Source organism: Akebia trifoliata, chromosome 6 (genome assembly GCF_017979445.1).
Source record: "Akebia trifoliata isolate Shusen 1 chromosome 6, ASM1797944v1, whole genome shotgun sequence".
Taxonomy (NCBI): domain Eukaryota; kingdom Viridiplantae; phylum Streptophyta; class Magnoliopsida; order Ranunculales; family Lardizabalaceae; genus Akebia; species Akebia trifoliata.
In genome coordinates this window covers 10590613-10615149 of record NC_141380.1, presented here as the reverse complement: position 1 = coordinate 10615149, position 24537 = coordinate 10590613, and the positions used below count along the sequence as shown (strand labels likewise).

At 34.6% G+C, this 24537-nt stretch overlaps 1 protein-coding gene across 2 annotated transcripts; it reads left to right on the top strand.

The window, feature by feature from the left end:
- Positions 1-6074: 6074 nt before the first annotated feature.
- LOC147400186 (uncharacterized) lies at positions 6075-24079 on the top strand. 2 transcript variants are annotated; one of them, XM_086445783.1, is made up of 15 exons: positions 6075-6214; positions 6884-7046; positions 8677-8750; positions 8824-8971; positions 9052-9140; positions 9236-9389; positions 9479-9678; positions 11698-11912; positions 12001-12096; positions 13979-14100; positions 15319-15420; positions 16035-16147; positions 16288-16375; positions 20717-20883; positions 23637-24079. In XM_086445783.1, the coding sequence occupies exons 2-15, from the start codon at positions 6930-6932 to the stop codon at positions 23851-23853; spliced, it is 1902 nt and encodes a 633-aa protein (XP_086301909.1). In that variant the 5' UTR covers positions 6075-6214; positions 6884-6929; the 3' UTR covers positions 23854-24079. The 2 variants fall into 2 exon arrangements, with proteins under 2 accessions (XP_086301909.1, XP_086301910.1); XM_086445784.1 differs by having other exon boundaries at positions 6081-6214; positions 6854-7046.
- Positions 24080-24537: the final 458 nt, after the last annotated feature.

The following is a 24537-nucleotide window of genomic DNA, read 5'->3' as shown; positions in this document are numbered from 1 at the left end:
TTCAAATTTTTTAACTAAGCCCCGCATGATGAATAAGGATTTATTGGAAAAATTGGATTCATGTTGTCAACCCAATTACATGGAAAATAAAATATTGTATGAACTTCATGAAGCTTATCTAGTTTCAAACAAGCTAGAACATTGAAATTTGTAAAGCCTTATGTATGAGATCACAAAGACGGTGTATCCTAACCATTCTATGAACTTAAAGAATACATACAAGATCAAAAATAATTTTAAGCAAATATGAGATTAAAACGATTACATGGAGATATTACACATAGTAATTAAAAAAGAAAGACTCTACATGATCAATTACATATAAATTAAAAAGATTGCTTGAGAGTATAAAGATAAATTAGGAATTAGAACATATCTTAGTCGTTGAAGTAAAATCGAAACCCATAAATTGCAAAGCGAATAATAACCTACAACTAAGATTTATGTCAGTTTAATATATATGGCTCATTCTTCTTATAAAATAACACCCAAATATTCATTTTCTTACTTGATTAAAAGGGTTCTAGAAGGAAATTTTTTTTTATTATCAATCATTTTGCCATTTTTATGAGCCAAGTAAAATTAAAGATAACAAAATGATCAAATTCTAATATTTTATAACACCAAACCCCTACACATGATTTATCATGGGTGTTCAATTATCTTCTTGCTTATTTTTTTTCCTTCTATTTTGTTATTTAACTATCAATAAGTCTAAGAGAAAGAAATCGATATTGACAAACAATTAATCTCACCGATTTTTCTCTCTAATCTTCACAGGGTTAATCCGGTGATTTAGAACATGATAATCATCAAAGGGTCAGATTTGGTGATTCATAAATAATAATAAATAAAAAAAAACACATGTTCAACCACTATAACAAGTTTTCTAAGTCAAACCAATAAACCTCAAATGGCTATCTAAATGGAAAGTTAATAAAAATCCACAAAAATTGGAGGAACCATTCTTGTATATTAGTCATAGAATCTCTTAAAATCAAGAAATTAACTGTGTAATTTAATCAGATTCACCATACTGTTTAACAACACAATCATGTCTCCAGTGGCTTTTTTTGTGAAAAATTAAAATAACAAACACAATTTACTGATTTACTAGAAACACACATAGACTAAGAAATAAATTTAAATCTGAACTATAAAAAAGGATCCAAATCAAAACGTGTATCCTAACAAAAATAAACATGTAATTTTTTTTTATTCAAACACACACAATCATGTAAAATTTCAAATTTTGATTTGAACCAAAGTAAATGAATAGAAGGAAAAATCGAATTTTGGAGGAAGATGGATCTGCAATTAGAATAAGTTAGAAATAGAGATTGTTACCTTTGTTAGAAGAAGAAAGAAGTTGGAAACTAGTTGCCTTAGAACTAGTTTGAAATAGAGAGAAGAGCAGAAGATTAGAGATAATGATGGATATTTGCGTTTTATTTTTAACTCTTTAAAGTCGTTGAAAATTACCAAGAAGATGAAGGGCATTGTGGTCATTTATATAGAATCGTTTTTACGATGATTGAATTCGCACAAATGCTCGAAAAAGCACCTTAAATACCGCTTTAAAAAGACGTTTTTGACTTCATTTAAAATCTGAAAAAGTACAAAAACAAAAAAACAAATATGTCTCTATGAGTTTTTTGCACTTAAAACCCGTAGAAGTCACGAAAAACTGACTTTTGAAGCCGAAACAAACATACCCTTAGCTTTCCAAACTTTAACATATGAAAATTTTATATTATGTTCGTCAAAAATATTATTTATTATAGCACGAGGAGTATAAAATTGATTATTTCTTAATCTATTTATAATTTTATCCTTTATCCAATGACTAGTTGCTGGAGGATATGGTCCCGAGTCCATCCTACCATTATATGTGTGCATCGCTTTTAAGATAAAAATAGGAAAAATTATCACCATTGGCGAACTTCCTACCATATACATGTCATGTGCAATTTTTAGAATCACAATTTACTATTATTTTTTCTTTATTATTCAATGCATAATTTACAATATATATATATATATATATATATATATATATATATATATATATATATATATATATATATATATATATATATATATATATATATATTATTTATTGCTGAATCAAGCATATGAAATTGATTTTTTTTGAGATTTTTGTAGATCTTACCTAAGTAAATCTCGGGCATATTCTTATCATTATTTGATGATGAACTTGATATATCAGTTATAAGATCATCATTATCACTATTAGAGTTTTTTTTTGTAGAATATAATTATTTTCAATGAAATTATGTATAGTTGAATTATAAAAAATTTCACGTATTTAATTTGGGGAGTTAGGCTCAACTCGTAAATTTACGTGACTATGATTGTAAATTGATTGTCTCATTTTAACTATTTTCAAATTATATGAATTTTCGGCATGGAAATAAATATACTTTGGCATGTTTTCATTCACTTCTAATATATACTCCCAAGTAGATTGATTATAAATGTTAATTAAAATTGAATGAGAATCTATTGTAACAACTGACTTCAATATAAAAGTTATTTTAATCTCGCAACTTGAAGCAATCATCGTATGTAGTTTGGATAATGTAGTTTCGGACGTTATCATTAAAATTCAAGTTTTATCACCAATGTATGTCAAATCTTCACAATAACCTCCATACCGGCATACAATCATTCTTCGAGTAGCCATCTAAAAAATATTAATCTTTCTTACAAAAAATTTAAGAGAAACTAGAGAATAATAAAGTAGAGATACTAATCAATATAATTGCTTGTAAGAGAAATTAGAGAGTATGAATGTGATTATTTATTGTGGGATTTTTCGTGACTGTTGGAATGGAGAATGTTACCATTGGAACATAAGTCGGAGATTGTTTTTTTTTTTTTTTGGTGATTTAGACATACCCCTATGTTTTACTACATATTAGAGATACCCTCTATGTTTTGAAACTGATGGCATGCATCCTTTGACCTCAGTCTTATAAATAGAGTAAAGGGGAAAGACTCAAATGCCGTCATCTTTAATCTCTAGTTAAAAATCCAAAATTTTCTTTTCCAAAACCAATCATCTTCAAGCGCTTCGATCTCCAATTTACCTTTAGGTTATGTTTGGATTGAGAGAAGTGGAGAGAAGATAAACCCAATTTCTCTCCACCATGTTGAAAGTGCCTTCGATCCGCGGGGTGCGCGGATCCGCTTTTGACTCTTGAGGTTTGGGAGTCGCCACCTAGTTATTGTGGTCTAGGAACCAAACTGACTCTAACATGGATAAAAAGAATTAATCTACCATAAAAAAAAATCTGAATTCGGGGATCAAGTTACGGGGTTGGAAGGTGTTAGGCACCAACCCCGCCCGGCCAAAGCCGGTCTCTACTAACTTCCCAAATATATCACATTGCTAAAAACCTAGATAAAAATAAAAATAAAAACTTACCTTTCCGATAGCAAGGATTTTGTTCCCTCAGATCTGACAAAAGAGCTCCTTGTATTGTACTCCCTTGCTTCGTTCTGTCTCCGGATTTGACTTCGGATCTCCTAGATCAAGGTATCTCCTTATTTTTGGATCTGAACTCTTCAAGTTTATTGTGGATTTGAGGGTGTTTTTGGAAGGATTTTATGTGTTTTCTAGACTAAAATTGAAGGAGGGATGTTAGGTAAGGAGTTGGGGCTCCAAAACTAGGGTTTATGGGGGGCTAGGGGAGCTTCTAGACCTACTTCTCTTAGGGTTTATGATTTGATACGAAAATAGGGTGTGAGCACCTCTATTTATAGATGTTTTTAGGGGTTGATTTGGATAGAGTTAGTGTTTAATTAGAGATCTTTTAATTAGAGTTGTGTTTTAGTTAGACTTATTTTAGGTAGAATTGTGTTTTAATTAAAATTGTTTTAGGTAGAATTTTTTTTAAGTTAGAACTCTATTAGATAGAGTTATTATTTAATTAGAGTTCTATTATGACTTTTGGTCTTATTTGATTGACTTTTAATATTTTGACTTTAGTCTTAATTGATTGACTTTTAATATCTTGACTTCAGTCTTGCTTAATTGACTTTAATTTTGACTTTAGTCTCACTTGATTGACTTTAATACCTTGACTTTAGTCTTGCTTGATTTACTTTTAATTTTTGGAGAACCCCCTTCCATTATTTCTTTAATTCTTTGGACCCCCAAATGGAGGGGTCCTTAAAGAAATATCCTACGAACCCTCAACAATTTTACCCGAAAAGTCCGATTGATCGATTTTTTAGGTTCAAAATTTTAAATTAATTTCATTAATGTTTCACTTTAATTATTTAATATTTTATTTATTAATTTCGAATTTTTTAATTATGAAAATTGTGAAATTACCGTTTTGCCCCCGGAGAGGACTTTTCACGTTTAAGTCGGTTTTTAATGTTCTAGGATGTTTTAGAATTGGTTTTTCGTAAGGAATTCAATGAGAATGAAATTTTTTATGTGAAATGGTTGTGAACTTTATGAGGGCATTTTCGTAATTTTGTCAAATTCTGTTAAAATTGGTGAAATGATTTATTTGGTTCCAATTTTTTATTTTATGTGTTCGAGAGAGTTTTCCTAAGCGTAACGTAGGCTCTAGGGTTGTCTTGAGGTTAGGGGTATTTTGGTAATTTGGTCAATTTTTAGTGATTTTTATCGTGAAGCTTCTTTTTGATCTGCAAGATGATGATTTCTATGTTTCTGGGATTGTATTTTCCTAGCGTAGCGTGGTTTCTAAGGTTTTGTCAATTCGAGATACCTCATCCGGATTTTTGAAACATATCTGGTAACAAAATAAAGTAATGGAATACACATCCATCATTGGGAATCATTGCAATCGGGTTGACGAGTTGATTAATCAGGCGAGTGCAAAAATGGGGTGTCTACACATGTTTAGATTGACAAGATAGAACTTGGGACAACTTTGAAATTTTAAAATATCTTCAAAGAGATATAAAGCAAAGTTGGCATAATAAAACATTTTAAAAGGGTTTCTCTCCTCTTATCCACTTTTGGAGAGAAAGAAAATCCACATTTTATTCTCTCCAATTCTTTTCTCTTCTCTCTCTAGTCCCCACTTAATAATCCAAACTGGAGAAATGGAGAGAAACTCATTTATTTTCTCTTCTCTTCTCTCCATTTCTCTCAATCCAAATACAACCTTAATCTATTTAATTTTATTTTCATCCATTATTTTCTATCTTGTCTCCTTTTGTAAAAAACATCATAGATTTTTCTATCCAAAATTTTATTGTTCTATACTTCCTAAAAAATTATATCTTGCCTTGAGATTTGAATGTTGAAAACTTGAAGTAGATACAATCTTAAAATAGATAATGAGGGTTAAGTCTTAAGAGTTGTTATTGCCACACCAACTTTTACTAACACCACACCAACTGTGTACAATTCTTTGTTGATTTATATAAGGATTGGTGTGGCATTAGTAAGAGTTGGTGTGACAATAATAGCTCTCTATTTTTTTTAATCCAAAGAGGTTGAAGTTGACAGATTTGAAGAAGAAAAATATGGGTTTTTAGTTAGAAATTAAAGATGAAGGCATTTGAGTCTTTTCCCCTTAGTCTATTTAAAAGATTGAGGTCAAAGACTGCATGCCATTAGTTTCAAAACATAGTGGGGTATGTCTAAATCACCCATTTTTTAAATTTGGCAGTTATAACGAAAATAAATGATCCAAGCACCGCCCATTTTCGAGGGATTACTTGAAAATCAATTGTCCAACTGTTGATTTTCAAGGGGTAATTTTTTGCCCACTTGAAAATCGATGATCGGATAGTTGATTTAGTATTTTTTTGATAATTTTGTAAAGAATATTATTTTTTAATAATTGTTATAATTTTTTCAAAAATTGAATTCTATACATTTTATTTGAACCAAATCAAACCCGAACCCGCCCATTGACAGCATTCCACGTCGGATTTGCAACCTAACTTCAGGGAGTACAGAATAAAGGTTCACCGTCAAAAGAAACGGACGTTAGCGCTCTCGAGTAACGGCGTTAGGCGATGGAGGGAAAGACTGAAAGAGCGTTCAAATGAGTGGTACATCATTCTCATTTTTGAAACCCGCGAACTCTCTCTCTCTCTCTGGTCTCTGCCCTGGAAGCAACTCTTCGTTTTAGGGAAAATCGATCAGAAACCAGAAGAGATTTCAATTACCGTTCCAGTGATTAGGGATCTTTAACAGGTTCGTTGGTACATCGTTGCTATTCTTGAAGATCTTCAGTATTCTATCTGGGATTCTGTCTGCAATTTTTTTCCGGTGTTGTTATTGAGATTCAAAATTATGAGTTATTTTTTTATGGCTTCTTGTTTGAATTTTTACTAATGTGAGGTCGATTAAGGATGCAAGAGTTAATTTTTATGGTTCTCTCTATCTAACAAGAGTTTAGGATGGATTATCAAGATTCGATTTTTCGATTACGTTTTTAGGTTTCAGGTATGTCAATTGAAGAGAAGAACTGAAAATGCAGAAAATTCTAGCTTTTTATTCGGATGGTTTAGATGATAAATACCGTACTTAAATCACAGAGCTGTAGATCCACAAAACTTTCCTTGTAGATCTTAGAACTCAACATTGAAGTTTCCTATTGATCCACAAGTCCTACGAATGTAAGAAACTTTATCAATCTAATGTTGGATGGGTGTAACTTTGTTTTGGATGCAAGTCAGAGACATAAAGATTATAATAATATACTGAAATTCGAAGATGTGTTTAGGAATTAGATGTCGTGTACGAAACTTAGATCTGTTGGGATGATTGGTACTAAAAGATAGGGAGATGGTTTCAAGTAGGTTAATTTTGATATTGGTATCCATGCTGCAGTTGTTATATAAATGTCTGCAAAAAGTGCAGGAAGAGGAGCAGTCATAGATTAGGTATGCTGTTTTAGATTACAAGTATGGCAAAAGTTGCTGTTCCTGGGACCTTGTCATCCAATTCTCTTCCTTTTGGGAGAGGTGCTTCAAAGCTACAAGCTGGTTCTACAAAGAAACGGAAGACACCCTCAGAATTGAGAGTACGTTTCCAATTTCATATTTATATCCGATATTTTAATTACTCGATACAGATTTTTTTTCCCAGTATTGTTTTATTTTTAGTGATTTATATATGATTGTTTGCGTGGTATATCACTATATTTTTTATCTGTACCCAGTAATTGCTTTCATGCTTTCACATTCTATTTGTTTGTAAATCTTTCTTTGGTGCAACAGTCATCCAAGTATTGTAATGTTCAAGCAGCGTGGATTGTGGCTATTTAATTCGAAAGAGAGATGGATTAGAGATTTGTTAACTCTTGTGGCCATACTACTAGTGAAATTATTATCTATTTATTTAATTTTATACCCCTTTTAAGTTTTCAACTCATTTTTTTCTTCTAAAGAGTAATCAATTTTGTTGTAGTGAAGTTTCCATACTTCTTGATGTTGGGTAACCAAGAAGTATGTTAACTTTCCTATCGATCATGGTTTTAAAAGGTTTATGCCTTGGGCTGAAAGGACAACACAGTTAAAATCTCTAGATGTGAGACATTTAAAACCATGGATTTGCTGCTCATTTATCTGGTGTTCCTTTGATTAGATGCCAAACTCAGCTTTGAGCACATCTAATTGTCATGATCCATTGTGTATAGTAACTTAATATTATATTAAGTAAGCTGCGCATTGCACTGGCATCCTTTCCATCCTAATGAACTAGTTTTATTGTTGATGAAAAATCTTTAAATGGTTCATAACATTTGTTGCCTTTGATCAATTACGTTCATTTTGCACCTTTTTTTGATAAGCAAAGAACGTTTATCAAGAAAGTGGTTGAGATGACCAACTAAAGGGGTTACAAGAGGAAAAAAAAACTAAGTAACAGAGATACTATAGACCCAAGCCCATCTACCGACAGAGTCATCAAAGGACATTCCCCTAAACTCTTGTAAGACCTTTCACCAGAAGAAGAGGCAAGAGAGAATAGACATAGTAACAATGGAAGCAGCTACACCCATCCTCTCAAAACACCGGCCGTTGCTCTCTTTCCAAATCCCCCAACATATTGCAAAAGGGTCAAGCCTCCAAAGCACTCTCTTTGCATCAAAGAAAGAAAATTCCCTCTTTGCCCATAATTGAAAAAGAGATAAGACTGAAGCATTTTGCAACTAATATTCTAATCAAATTAAAAGGAAAATTTTATAAGACTATAGTAAGACTCCATGGGTAGAGCAGTTGGGATTGGGCAGTCAAGAAACAACATGCTCATACATTGGGGGTAACAAAGGTGGGGATTTTGAGAGGAAGGACTAAGATAAAATTAGAAATTAACATATTCATGAAATTGTAGTAACCATCCTAGTAGGTGAAAAACTAAGGGAAGGTTGTATGAAATGTCTTGGTCATTGGCCGTGAAGACTGAGAATAGCCCCTGTTACTAGGAACACAACATTGAAGGTTTAAAAGAGAGAGGGAGACCAACAAAGTATATGGGCTGAAGTAGTGAGAGTGGATATGGGTACCCTTGAATTAATAGAAGGCACAAATTTTGGCAGAATTGAATGGAAGAATATGATTCTTTCAAACCGACCTTTAATTTTTAGTATAAGGTTTTGATGATGAGGATGAACATGAAGGAAAAAATCTCTCATGTCGGTGCACATGTGGCAGGAAGAGCAGTTGAAGCGAAGGAGTTGTGCAGCACTTGTAGATGAATCTTCTACTCCATTGCCTGGTTCTGAGAAGTAAGATTTGTTTTCTTGCTCTTTATATTTCCTTAATTTATATTCCATTGAGTACAAGTATCTGTTTTCTCAGGAACACTGGGGGGATGGTTTGTGGGATTAAAAAACCAGAAGCATCATCAAAGAATCCAAGATACATTGATACCCGTGTTGATGAAGTGTACCCTGTCAGAAAATTCATCGATAGGTTCAAAATCCCTTCTGGAAAAGAAAAAGCTAAGGTCAGTGCATTTCCTGTCTTCTTTTTATAAAACATTAAATATTTATCTCATGATCATTTATAAATATTGATTGAATGCAGGATACTGTTTCAAGTGAGCAAACTAGCACTCAGAAGAATCCTCCCGTTGATTGTAATTTGGGTGCAAAGAGCAAACCCCGACTTCAATGGTATCCTTTTTTTGATACAGATGGTGTATCTCAGCGATAATGGGTGAACTAGGTCCTTATTATCAAACTGATTCCTTTTTATCCACTCCTGGCAGTCCGGAGAGTTCACCAGTTTCCGCTGCATCTGCCAAAGAGGGTCTGGTGCATGAATGTCAAACAACTGAAAGATGTACTCAAAACACGTTTCGCACTGTTGCTGAGCTCTCTTTAGGCAATGAAAGGTCATCTGGTCTGGCCAATATGGATATGGTAACTTCTTCTTCCCTACCTCCTATTTATTGTCTAATTATATAAGAAATATCTTCATTTGAATAGTAGGATTTTGGTGCTTATTACAGGACGCACTAAAAAGTTTAGGTTCTCGTGACCCCTTTACCATCTCTCATTCGCCTGCTGATTCGTCTGAAAGATTTGGTGATCTTCCATCTGTCTATTCAGGCAATTTCTCCTCTGAATTCCATATTCCTGGTAATAAGACTCCTCTGGATTTATCACTGAAAACTTCTATGCGGTTTGTCTCTTCTACGTCAGTGAATTGGTGAGTTTAGTGATACTTCTCATGTTATCATTTGTTTCTCAATATCTGTCACCATATCATACATTGTGAATAGATTTTCTTGTTTTTTTTTTCTTTCAATTTGTTGTTGTCCATGCGTGTGTAGATATGTATACTCCATATTTGTGCTACACAACTGTCAGAAATTGAAGTACAAACAAATCGGGTCTATATAAGGGTACTGGCAGTTTATGACTCAGAGATATGTATGCTTGCACATGTGGATGCATGGAGTTGGAATCAGGGTTTTGTGATTTTCTTGGAAGCTTTCCTTGCGAACTTTTTTCACAGTTACAAATATCATTTATGTCCCTCTAGAAATCACCGAGTGATTTGTTTCAAAAATTTCAATCTTCATGTGTAGATCCATGTCCAAAGCATTAAATTTTATAGAAGTTGGTTTTAAACCTTTCCTTCAATTTTCGTTTTAATAATTGATTTTCAATAGAAAAAAGGAAGCAGGGTCACTTTCATTTACTTCTCCATTAATTTGTCAGAGGCTGTTCTTTTCTATATGTTTTCAATTTTATATCAATTGTTTAAAAGAGACAATCATTGATCAATAATGTATTTGCCCATGCTTTTATCTGGAGTCAAAAGGTTCCTTTAAAGGTCTCCTTTATTTGGTCGGTGTCTCTCGGTAGGTTTCTGTCTTTGGACCAGCTTATAAGGAGGTGTCTTGTCTCTCCCAACTTTTGTTATTTTTGCTAAGAAAGTGGGGAATCTGCAGATCATGTGCTTTTACTTGTTGGATTTGGATCATGGTTATTCTGGGGCAACTCCTTCTCCAAATCCAAGCATATGTTGTGGAATTTGGTACCCTTTGTCATCTGTTGGAGTCTATGGAAGGAAAAGCATAATTGAGTTTTTGAAGGAAAGGAGCTGCCTGTGCAGGATTTTATTGTCTCCTCCATGTCGTGGTTGTATTTTTGGTGTAAACTTTTCAAGGAATTTAGGGGTATTTTCTATGAAGATCTTCTTCTAAGATGGGATAGGGTGTGTAATCTTGAGGTGAGATAGTTTTGTGTTGGGGGCTGTTGGTTGGAAGTCCTTGTTTTTCTTTTTTATTCTTCTTCTTTGTTTCCTTCCAGCTGGTCATCCCGATCTCCCTTTTTTCAATAAAATATCTTTAGTCATCAAAAATAAAAAAAAAAAAAAAAAATCAATAATGTAGCAAGTTGCACAAAGTGGGTGCAAATTTGGGTTTGGAAGTGGGAACCTCTTCTTTCTTTAGATATAAAAACCGAAATGGGATGTGAACCATCCTACTTTTCCTTCTATCAAGACGTTAATATAATAGAATGTGTATTTGTAATTGCAACACATTGCTAGGGAAAAGAAAAACCAGCTAATACTCATGATTATAGATGGAATCTACTATGTGTGAATTTGTAATCATAATACATCACATCTGATGTCATTATTGCATTCATGCTTGATTATTGAAGTTTTGCATCTAGAATGATCATTTACGAGCAGCTTGTCTAAACTTCCATTTCACCCCCTTGTTTTGAGGCTGAAAATGAAAGTTCCACCAAATTTGGTATTATGATGATAAATACAGTTCAGTAGCGTCTGACATCACTCTTAAACAAGTGAATTATTTTTAAAAGGCACAAACTTCCAGAAATTATCACCCCAGTATGATTTATTTCCAAAAAATAAAAAATAAAAATAATTCCAGAAGTTATTGTTAGAACTGCAACCAAAAGGTCCTAAAATGGAATCTACTCTATGTTTCATATGCTGTTTGGATAGCTACTAGGTGAAAATGATTACAGTTTGATTCTTTCATCCTACTAGAATAATGCAAAGGAAATTATTTAAACTCTTGGCTGAAGCTATGTCTGCTAAACTAGCCTAACTTTGCAGTTTTATTTGAACCCAGCTTATGTGGTTGCAGGGCGTGAAATTTTAGCTCAATTTGTTAGTGTTGCTTTTTATGCTGTTGGGTGGCGTTGAAGTCGGTCAATTAATTGTAACTTATTTTTCATTTTCTAGGTGCCATAGGTTAACCACGAGTAGTTATTACAATGGTATTACCCAATTCACATCCCAATTTAGTTGTTTGGGCAATGAGAATGTTAGCCATTTGCCAGGATTCAATTCCACAGCTGCAGTCTTGATTTCTAAAGCTTTACATTCATGGGTGTACCCACAATCTTCTCTACCTGCTTCTGTCATATCGGCATTGACTTTGTCTTCTTCACAGGGAGGTGTGTCTGTTAAACCTGTTAAATGATATAGTACTTCAATTTATTTACTGAATGATCTTTGTGAACTGACTGGAATTTCTATTATTAGAAATGGACTTCTTATTGAAACGCCAGCTGGCTTGGAAAGATTCATTTCGGAGTCTTTACTACATGCTTCGAAGGAACATGTGCCATTTATTCTATGGTAATTACTTTACCTCATAACTATCATTTCCTTTTCGCAAATCCATTAAGATTGTTCATGATTGTGCATTTTCCCTAGAATTTGTTTTTCTTGCCCATAGCAACTTTCCAACTTTGGAATTACCTAAAGCAGGAAATGGTGATACTTTATTATTCTAATTACAAAAAGGATAATGCAGAAGTAACATTGTGGGACATCATGGGAGACATTTCTGGCGTGTAAGTGTGTAGGAACCATAGATGCTTTTCATTGAGATATGAGTGAGATCTCGATGAAAAGCATCTATGATTCCTACACACTTCCACATCGGAAATGTCCCCCATGATGTCCCCCACAATGTTACTCCAGCGCAACTCTTAAAAAAAATGTGTTAACCAAGAATTATGATTAGACGAAACTATTGATAGGGGACTGCCTGATAGTCACTGCTAGTCACAAATGATTAACGTGTGTAGCACCGTCAAATTTTGGGGCAAGGTATTTGTGATCTTTTCCTTTGGTATTGGAGTGGTGGGATCTGAGTCAACCGGATGTTGTACTCCGGTGACAATCTGTAAAGTTTGAGCTCTATGTTATTAAACACTCTTTAGTCTGCAGAGATATAAATATCACCAACTTGGTTGTAATTTCTTTTGAAGATCATCAATTATGTTGGACATTGTGTGCAACAATATTTTTAGACGTTGAGGCATGCGGCGAGGACCTCAACAGGCATAAATAAAAAATATAACATGTGAACATAGTTAATATCGATGAATATAACACGTAGGGTAGCTGCCTCATCAAGTTTCAAATCCACATATTGCATCCACATTATCATAATACTATATATATATAAACCAAATCACTTCAACAAGTTTTGTGTACATCATATGGATGCCACTTGGTCAGACGTGCATGTCTCAACTCTTTTTTCATTTCTTCCTTATTCATGATGTTTTTATGAGACTTGACCTGGTGCAAGTCTCAAGGCATAAGCTTCACACAAATTTAAAAAGACTGATCCACAATTCATTGAACTCTTGGCGAGTGAGCATAGGTACAAGAGATATAATCTAATAATATCAAAGATTACTCTTGTGGAATATTTTCTTTGCCAGATATAACTATGAAATCTTTTGAAGGCGCTCCTGACTTTGCCAAAAAATCAGCTGCCCTAATTATCTTCCCACCAGTAAAAAAAAAGAAAAAATCACAAAAATAGAATCTCACAGTGAATTTTACAAACCAGAAACTCATATTCCAATTTCCATGCTAACCACTAACCCCATACCTATCCAAAAAAAAAAAAACCCTCATATTTCCATGAAGTCTCAATGGTACCTTCAGTACTCCGAATTGTGTGTAAAGAATCTGCAAAAATGTAAACATGATGAATCCATTTTTCAGAAGAAAAACTCATGGCTTTAATGATTCAATATTGATGATGCCAAAGATTCACATCCTCCAAGTCCCCCAAATAAGAACTGGCCTAGGTAGTCATGGCCAATAAATCTAAATCCTTTGTACTTATTTTAATGACATCCTCTTGGGGAGCTGCCCAAAATACATATTGATAATGTGGTTTATAAAATGTTACTTTGCATATCCAACTCTCTAACATTGCCTTAGCATCATTTACATCTGACACAACCTCACTATTGAAGTTTGTGAGAATTTCTTCAGCAATCATCTTTAAAACTACCCTTTTATGAACTGCCTTACCTTCAAAAGTATGACGGTTCCATTCATGCCACAAAAGACATATTGTGGAGTGCAGTGCATAATGCCTTCTTCATTCCATAGAATTTTGTGGCTTTTCTTTTCAAGTGTTGAACCAATTTGATGTCTTATATATACAATCCTATTCATTCAGTTGTTATTTTCCTTGTGAATTTTCTAGTATGCACATCACAGTTTGTGGTAATGTTCACTGGTGGTGACTGCTTTGGGAAAATGAAACGATCGTGCAGTGCTTATGTTTCCCAGTCAACAAAGGGTTTGCGATCCTTGCTAAGGGAACATGTAAGAAATATGACATCCATCTTTTAAGCTTTTTGCTGAGTACTACTTAGATTTTTTGTTGCTGTATGCTATTCTATTCTCTTTCTACTCAGAAGATTTTTTTTAGTATGATTTTTCACTGTACGGATTGTCCAAGTTGATTACATGTCTTTTAAAGTAACTTTTTTTAATATTAATACCGTTCGAAATGTTTAGGCGAAAATCTACATTGCATAATTGAAAACAATTCTGAATTAGAAGGCTGTGGTGCTTGTGAAAATTAATTCTTGTTTGGTAATTTTCCTTGGCGTTGCAGCTAAAATTAGCTGAAGTGTAAGTGGTGTGTCTAAAATTATCACAGGCTTTAAGGTTTATGAATCTGGAAATATGGGGTGGTTAGATGTGTCTTTTTGGCTTGAATTTTAACATTTTTATCTTCACGAGGTGGTGTGTTGACTGAATGGTTTGGATTAATAATTGGTTGACTACTCGTATAGTTGTTACTTTCGCGCTTAAAAAATACTCAGTATATTCTGATGTGAAACTACATTTATGATTTTGTACAACCATCTGAACGTTCAAAACTCTAAAGCTTATAAATTTACCAAATCATGTTTCTGAAAAGGGAATGTTATGGCCAGGTACATTAAAATTAATCAGAGGAGCACTTTCGACAGTTTTCCATTCCCTTTCCCCTTTTAGCGCATTTAATGTACTTAATGCTTGGCCATATAAAAACTGTGTCCGAACTTACACCCATTTTGGAAACTTTTTGTAAAATAATGTACTTGAAAATTCACGGTTATTGATGAAAGACGTCCAAACTGGCCCTTGGCTAATATGGGTGTGTCTTCTGCGCTTGTCTACTACTGGAATAACCTCCGTAAGCTTTGCATTTCATGTAGGTGAAGTTTCTTATTTGTTTATATTTAGGTCCTGCATTGTTGAAGAACATTTCTTTTTGCTAAGTGCATGAATGGAGAACACGTGGCTTTGCTGAATTGAAAAATCTACAAATGTGTGCTATTTTTACACAATCATGTACTTTATGCAAGTACAGAAAGATAGATGTATGTAGGGAGGTAGCTGATCCTGTATGTATGTAGTTTCTGTTCAGGAAGTTATCATCTTGAAGTGGCTTAATTGTTGCAGTTGTCGGATTCCTTTGCTGGCTCTTATGCCCTGTTCTGTATTTTGTAATCTGATGATGTCTTTCTTCTTGTTAATTATGCATACTAGGACATTTGTTTCTCCATGCCTCTTTGCCATTCTGAAGCTGAACAAGCTACGGCAGAAGATCTGGTTGAACTGTCAGAGCTTGAGAAACATAACCTGGGCCAGGTGTTCCTCTCAGCTTATCTCCGCTAATTTTGTTTTTGTTGCCTTTATATAGTTATGATAAGTTCTCAAAATCAGGGCATGAGATTTGGAAGAAGCAATATATGCACATTGTAGACAGTTTGAGTCCATCTCTCGAGGTTGTTAGCAAAGAGTCTTCTAGGCCAACGGTTTACTTAGTCTGATGATGCCAACCATCAAATTTAACATGTTCTTTCAGGCATGGTAGATTGTTCTATTAGAATAATCTATTCTCTCTAGCATTGTTTAAAACAAATTAAAATCATGTCATTAAGGGAAGTTAGATGAGTATAGATGGTGTTCCTGGAAGATTGTAGATTACGTATTGCAATCATTGAAATTTTTGGCATTGATGATCCTTGAAGTAGATTTATAGACTCTAGGAGAAAGCGATGGAACTCTGATGGACATTTTTTCTTTGCAACTTTGATGCACATCACATATTGGGTGAGGAACAGCCAGGCTGCGGCAATCTTCCCATCCTGACCTGATTTTTCGTCTTTAGTTATTTAAACATCTTATCTATGGCTCTGACCTGCAATACATGGATTTTTCTTTTCTCTACTGATGGACATTTTTTCTTTAATTACTTGAAGCGGACTCGTCAAGTGAGCTCCATATCTGATATTGACAACACCCCTCGGTCCCTGCTGGAATTCAGTGGAATTGAAAACGTACATGGATTATATGATTTTCTTTTAAATTATAGGTAAATGCATAATCGATAGGTGTTTGTCAATTTATGGTGATTACAGATACAATACTATCAATCTAAGACTGTTCTAACATCTATAACATATATATCATATAGACCTGATCTCTGTTTCCTGTCCTAATGACTGTTGTCAGGTCCTTCTTAGTTTCATTGACTGGTGTGGATGTTCCTGTACTTTATTCGCCCATCCCCTTCCAAAATGCTTCTCTTTCTGCTCCAGAGGTGGGTATAATTAAGGTTATGTTTTTCTAAATAGTAATAATAAGTGGTTGTTTGTTTGTTTATTTTTCTGGGAAGCAATTTTCATTCCCTTGTAGCATCAATCAGCAATATGTGAGTTCTTATTTTTTCTGTACAATATCCAATCGATTGGACGTCGTAGATTATGTTTTTTTGTTAAATTTTGTTGTTTCTATATAAATACATATCTTGAGGAGACCTAAGCTAGGTTGACTCTCTCTTTCTCCATCTTTTTCATCTTCTCTCCTCTCTTCTATAAACCTAAGCCTAGAATCATATTATTCACAAGCAATAATGATTAACTCTGTGTGCTGAAGTAATCATGATATTTTTGTTCTATTTAGTCTTCTGAAAAATTGATTGTGTACTCAAAAACTCACTTTTATTTATGGCTGCAAATTGGGCAGGCAAAATCTGAGTCCAATGAGTCTAACCTGGCCTTCAGCCTAGTTTGGAGTAGCATATTTGCAGTTCAGATTGGGCCCAAGGAAAAATTTATTTTAAATTGGGCCGATGCTTTTGAAAACTATGTATATATCCAAAAAGGTTTTATTTTTAGTATTACTCATTTTTCCCATTATTTCTAGTCTCTCACAAGCCACTTGCATATGTCTTTTCTTTTGATCAATAAAGATAATTTTATTACGAAAGAAAACAAGGGGGTAGAGATGACCAACCCAAAACAAAGGAACCAACAAGATAAAAAAACAGCACAACAAAAGAGGGAAAAGACAACAAGTTAGTCCCTTGGCAACGAACAGATCCTCTCCCACCACCCAACGAAATCTTCAAAGAAAATCCCCTTAAACTCTTTATAAAGTTTGCTCCAAGAGTACATAAGCTCCAAAATAGAAAGAACTATCTTCTCTTCCCCTCTCCACCCTTCTCTTTCTATCATCTTTCAGCTCTCTTTCTTTATACCGATCAATAGTCTTATTGGTGAGGTATTTTACAGCAAAGACCACCCATTTGCAACCAACGGTCTTCTCCCCGGATGGAAGGGTAACAAGCTCCCAGGATTTATTTTTCTACAAAGTATCTATCTCAATAGTCATAGCTATAGTTCACTAAGGGTCTCGCAGAGCCTCTGATATAGACCGAGGAACGCAGATAGAATCAGTAGTTGCAAGGTAGGTTTGATAAGATGAAGAAAAACTCTGATAGGAAACAAACTGGGCAATAGGATGATCAGTTACACCCTCGCTTACCTTTGTGAAGAGCAATCAGTAAGTGAGAGTCAGAAATAGAAGGGAAAATGGTTGGTACATGTGTAAAGGTAGGAGAAGACATACCTGAATCCAAGGAGGTTGGCAAAGGTGGAGGGGGATGGGGCAGACAAGTGTAGACCTTAAGCGGAGACGAAAATGGAGAAAAAACTAGAGATGGCAACATTATAGGGGACGGATCCTGCATAGTAGAAGAGTCTTGTAAAGTAGATGACACTAAACTATAGGACATTTTCAAAGAAAATAATATCAAGGGAGTGTATGACACTGAGAAATTGGATTATAATACCGATACCCTTTTGACATAGAGTAATCTAAGAAAATGCACCGAATAACTTTATCATCCAATTTTGTGCAATTAGGAGTTTTGTCCTGAACAAAGTACGTGCATCTAAAGACTCGAGGTGTGGTGGGGAAAAGTATGCTATCAGGTTGAAGGACATGAAGAAGCACTTGTCCCTCTAAGGTGTGATTTGGGACACAGTTAATAAGAAAAGCCGCAGTGAGGATTGCCATATTCCAAAATTTCTTAAGAACATGCATTTTTTGGAGAAGACACCAAACAATGTTCATGAGGTGGTGATTCTTATGTTCTGTCACCCCGTTCTGCTTAGATGAGTATAAGGACAAGTGAACTAGTGAAGCATACCATTGTCATGATTTCCCTTCACGATTTTGGCTCCTTGAAGCATCCTCACCGTACTCTTTTTCTTCTCCAAATTTTTTTGACTGTTTCTGGAACTACACAAACCTAGCAGTAAGATCGTGTAAGGATTTCTCCTTCGGCGGTTTCTTTTTTTTGCTATCTTTCTTGGCTTGAAGAGTCACAATTGCATGCTGCGACAAGGTCGGCCAGTGAAAAGCTTGCACTGCAATGAGTTTTTCAGACTCCATGGTTAGGGTTGTCTGTTTTAGGGCTATTAGCCTCCTGATTTGGGCAGTGCAAGATCACTGTATGTCTTGCGACAGTGTTGGTGCCTCTTTTTTTTGGATTGTTTTTTGTGTGTGTTTTTTTTTGAGGGGGGGGGGGATTGTTTTGGTCAGTTTGGTGTTGTTTTTGTGGGTGTCTTGCAATAGTGCTGGGCTGTTATTTGGTGTTGTTTTGGTGCTACTTTGTGTTGGTTTGTGTTGCTCTTTAGTGAGTGCAAAAAAAATTTGGTTCATCTAGGCTGAGGTTTGGACTGGCAGCACTGCTGTAAGTAGAGTTTAGCTGGGTTGTGTGATAGAGCTTCACCCCCTTTCTCCCTTTTTTGTTATTGTTTGAGGTTGTTCTTTGTTGTTTGGTGATTGCAAGACCTCCCTTCAAACGAAAGCAATGACTTCGGAATAATCCATTACAACTTTTGCCACGATTCTTGGGTCTATTTCTTCAACTCAACGTATTACCACTGCTCTTCTTGATGGTCGGAACTTTGTCATAGTCCTGATCTGTACGACTCCTTATTAAGCCACCTCTTACTAGTCCCAAATTTGAATCATGGGAGATCGACAACTGCACCATTCTCGGGTGACTATTCAACTCTATAGAGTAGTGCATCTATACCATGTTCATGTACCATGAAACTGTCTTGTGGTCAGTATTGACTCAGACATGTGCACATGCCAGGAATGAGTCGAGGATTTATGAGTTATATCGAGACATTGCCCAGGCTACACAAGGAACTCAGAGTGTAGCTAATTACTTTAAGTTTCTTCAGTCATGTTGGGAGAAACTTTCTCATTATGAGTTTTTGCTTGAATTGTCTTAAAAAACAGCCAATTATGTGATTAAGAGGATTGCCCGATATCAGACCTACCAGTTTCTTATGGGTCTCCGTCCTAAGTTTGAGGCACTTCGGACACAGGACCTTAGTACCACTCCTTTACTTTCTTTATTTGAGATATTTGCGACCATTGATAGTGATGAGCATCGTCGTTGTATTGTTCTTTCTTAGCCTTCAGTCCTTGAGATTCTTTTTGCTCTAGCTACCGATCAGATGGCCTTAATTGCCAACTCAAGTTTTTCTGACTCTCGGGTTCCAGGAGTCGTGGTTGTGGTCGTGGTAGAGGGAGTGGCCTTACTTGTAGTCATTGTGGGAAGACTGACCATGAGAAGGCTTGCTGCTTTCAGCTCTATCCTCATCTAATACCACAATCTCCTTCCACTCCATCTTTGAGATAGTCTGTTCCTCGTGCCGTTATAGTAGAGTCGTCATCCATTCCTCCCACTGTTCCTCATTCACTTGGCACCATTGATCTACAACAGCTACAGACTTAGATTGCTACGATTGTCTGTGATCAACTTCATGCTCATACTCACTCATCCTCGACTGTGGCCTCAGTTACTACGTCTCCAGGTACACCCTCTGCTTTCCATGTTATTCAGTCTAGCTTTGATACCAAGAAGAATAGTGGAATAGAAATCGTCAAGTCTCAATTAGAGACCTTGGCAGGAATTTATATTAACCAATCAGTTAAAAAGACTTAAAAACCCTTACAAGAAGAAAAATGAAAAATAAAGTTTATACTAAACAATTAAAGCTAAAATAACTATATTATTTCCAATATCTATGTGGATTAGTATGGTGTTCCTCCTAAATCTGGAAACTCATTACAACAAACTAGTAAAAGACCAAGTTATTAAAGCTTCTTAAACAGGCAAATAAGAAAGGAAACGCAAATTTGACTTTGAGTTCTCAATTGGATTTTTTTTCTAAATAAAGTTGAATCTTTAAGCCTTGTTTTTAGTCATGAACATCTTTTGATACCATTTTTTTTTCTTCAGTCATGAATACAAAGCAAAAAAAAAAAGGGAAATTTTTTTATTTTTTGAGAACTTAGAATGTCTCGTTTCTTGTTTCTTTCAAGTTGATTCTCTTAGAAATGGATCATAAATCATAATAAACCTCTCATTTTCCTTCCACATATTATTGTACAAACAGGATTTTCGCTTCATCACATGAATGTTAAGACTGATTCTTTTTGTTCCTACTACTAATTTAACTAATTATTCCAGAGTTCTACAAAAACTAATGGAGTAGATTGTCTATTAATTGCATGTTTTTCCTTGCTTATTTCATTAAAACATGTTGTAATTCCTCCCGGCCACCTTTTGTAGGTGAAATGTAAGGAGATGAAAAAAGCTAATGCGGTTCCTGAATCTGGTCAAGTCTCATCAGCTGGTGTCTGCTATAGTATTGAGATCAAGGACACGGTTCTCCCACCATGGATTATTTCTGGTGTATGTGCGGCTATGGGCTCTGAAGGGAGGAACTTCGATGCATGGTACATTCTCTTTTCTTACCACGATTTAGAAATTTGGGACAACAAGACAACCTTCGCAACAGATTGTTTCTGCAGTCTTAAAACACATTTCTTAAATAATAAAAAAAGGCAAGAAAAGCTTCCCGTGTTTAATGTGGAGAAAATCTTTAAAAGAGATTTATATTGATCTGGCGAATCTTTAAACATTTGGTCAAGATCTATCTGGGTGAAACTCCACATATCAGATGGTTTGTGTTGGACCATTGGTGCAAACCATTTAAGATTACGGAACATGCTTATGATGCTCATTCACTTCTTATGGTTTGGATGATAAGATACAGTTATGATTTGTTTAAAAATGTAGCTGGGCAGTGGGTTTTAAATTTAATTGCTCTCTAAATAATAGATATGGATGCCATATCTTGAAATATTAGTGTGTTTGAACTGTCTTGAAGAAGCAATATCGAAGTATCGATTTTACCCAAGCAAGTTTGGAAACCATGGAATGTAGAATTTGGTGATGTTAGATACTCTACTGAAGATCATGTTAGAAAATGGTGTTTATATTTCATTTACATCGGTGGAAATTAAGGGGTGTCAATGGATAGTCAAAAATTTGAATCCAATTCTAATTCGAAAAATCGGATATTGGATTCAAATTCAGATAGTTTTATATATTCGAATCCTTATCTGATACGGATTCGGATATTAACATTTCAAATCCGATAATATCCAATTCGAAATACTATATAATATATATTATTTTATTTGATTAATTTTTATATAAATTTTATATATATATATATATATATATATATATATATATATATATATATATATATATATATATATATATATATATATATATAGGGGACGGTTCAGCAGCCCTAAAGTTTGCCAAGTTTGGTGCCAAACATTTTTCAAAATATGAGTTAGAAGCTTTGGAATGAGCTGATTTTTTGTGAGGATGATCTCTATGATGAGGAGATCATCCTGACCAAAAATCAGCCTATTCCAAAACTTCTAACCCCATCAAAAGCGATTTACAAAAATTGGACTGTCCACGATTCTTCAACTTGTAAACTAGGGTTAGAAGTTTCAAAATGAGCTGATTTTTTGTGAGGATGATCTCTTCACTGTAGAGATCATCATCATCAAAAATCAGCCTATTCCAAAATTTCTAACCCCATCAAAAGTGATTTATAAAAAATGTTTGGCACAAAACTTGGCAAACTTTAGGGCTGCCGAACCGTTCCCATATATATATATGGGTCGGGTTCTTACGACTCCTATTACGACTCACATTACGACACACCGTTTTGTCTTATATGGGCAAAAATGTTTGGAATGGGCTGATTTTTTGTGAGGATGATCTCTATGGTGAGGAGATCATCCTTGCCAAAAATCAGCTCATTATGAAACTTCTAGACCGTCCAATTTTTGTTGAAAAATTATAGACCGTCCAATTTTTGTAAATCAATTTTGATGGGGTTAGAAGTTTTGGAATGGGATGATTTTTTGCCAGGATGATCCCCTCATCACAGAGATCATCCTCACAAAAAATCAGCCCATTCCAAACATTTTTGCCCATATAAGACAAAACGGTGTGTCGCAATGTGAGTCGTAATAACGCTGTTCTATATATATATATGGGTCGGGTTCCTGCGACACACATATAGACAACGTGTTTGTCTTATATGGGCAAAAATGTTTGGAATGGGCTGATTTTTGGCAAGGATGATCTCCTCACCATAGAGATCATCCTCACAAAAAATCAGCTCATTCCAAACATTTTTGCCCATATAAGACAAAACACATTGTCTATATATGTGTTGAAATGGTTGTCGTTTGAACCTGACCCTATATATATATGGGAAATGTTCAGCAACAAACATTTTGGCAAAACATGGGTTAGAGGTTTTGGAATGGGCTGATTTTTGGTGAGGAGATCAATATCACCAAAAATCAGCCCATTCCAAAACTTCTAACCCCATCAAAAATGATTTACAAAAAATGGACGGTCCACGATTTTTCAACTTGTAAACTGGGGTTAGAAGTTTTGGAATGGACTGATTTTTGGTGAGGATGATTTCAACATCCTCACCAAAAATCAGCCCATTCCAAAACTTCTAACCCATGTTTTGCCAAAATGTTTGTTGCTGAACGGGACCCTATACATATATATATATATATGATGAAAAAATATCCTCACCAAAAATTTCTAACCCTAGTTTATAAGATGAAGAATCGTGAACCGTCAACTTTTACCATTAGTTTGTAACCACTTTTCATGGGGTTAGAAGTTTCAGAATTGGCTGATTTTTTGTGAGGATGATCTACTGACTATAGAGATCATCCTCACAAAAAATCAGTCCATTCCAAAACTTTTTGACCATATAAGACAAAACTTTGTCTAGAATGTTGGCTAGGATTTTGTCAAAAGAACGCTATTCATATATATATATATATATTATTACATAATGAAAAATCAATTGAATAAGGAAAAATTATGTTTTTTTTTTTTTTTTTAATATACAAATTATTTGAATTCTAATTGGATATTATCCGATATCCGATAGGATAATCGGATTCGGATAGAGTTTTAGAACATCCGTCAGATTCGAATTCGAATATCAGATAAAAATTTCGGGTTCGGATATTGTTGTATCCAAACCGGTAAGCATCCGTTGACAGTCCTAGGTGGAATCAAAGTATGCTATTCTATACTCTTCTACTTCATCGTGTGGTTTATGTATATTTTGTTGCTTTTGCAGCTTTACCACCGATACCATTTCAGTCGGCCTGAACGTTGCACTTGACACTATCTGTCAAAAATCTGATGCTCAAACAAAATCAAGCAAAGGCATGTTAGAAAGCAGCTATACCTTTGGTTTATCAGAATCCGTTGTTGCCCCTTGCTTACGTTCTGGACCATTAAAAGCTCTGAAGTACTCCAATGGTTCATATACAGCTTCTCTTTTGCCTGTATGACATTAATCGTACAGAACATCTCGGGAGAAGTTGTGTTTTTCTGTTAAAGTGTACTCTAGTTTGCTACATTCTTTTTTCTTTCTTTATGATTTTCAGCACATCTGTAATTCATATAAACTATTCATATCCTGTGAACAACTACATTGCAAGATGTGATGAAAAAGTGATGGGAACCTTAATGTTATACTTAAAAGACATCTATGGTTAAAGTGATAAACTTATTTCAAAAGTACATGTTAAAATCCTCTTCCTTCTGTTAGAATTCCAGATAAATAGCTGTTTATATTTAAGAGCACGTCTCTCTCATTGATATTAAGAGAATGTCTGTGTGTTTGCAAATTATAACATTAGTGGAAGAAGTTGGAGAGATGAACTTAAAATTATAGCTCTGGGGAGCTGTTTTGGATTCTAATGGCTTGCAACAATAGTAGTAAAAATAATTGGTTCTCAAGGGACTATTCCTTGCATCTATAATCTATAATTCCATTGTTTATATGACCTAAGTTAGATGGTTAAAGTTGAGGTTTGCTTTTGGAGTGCTAATATGTAATTGATGCAATCAAATTAGTTGAAAGGACAGCTTTATAATACAACGGAGAACCATGCTTTATGGCCTTGAATGTTTGCTAATCAAGAGACATGTTTGTAGATTCAGCATTGCGAAGATATGGATTTTGGTACGGG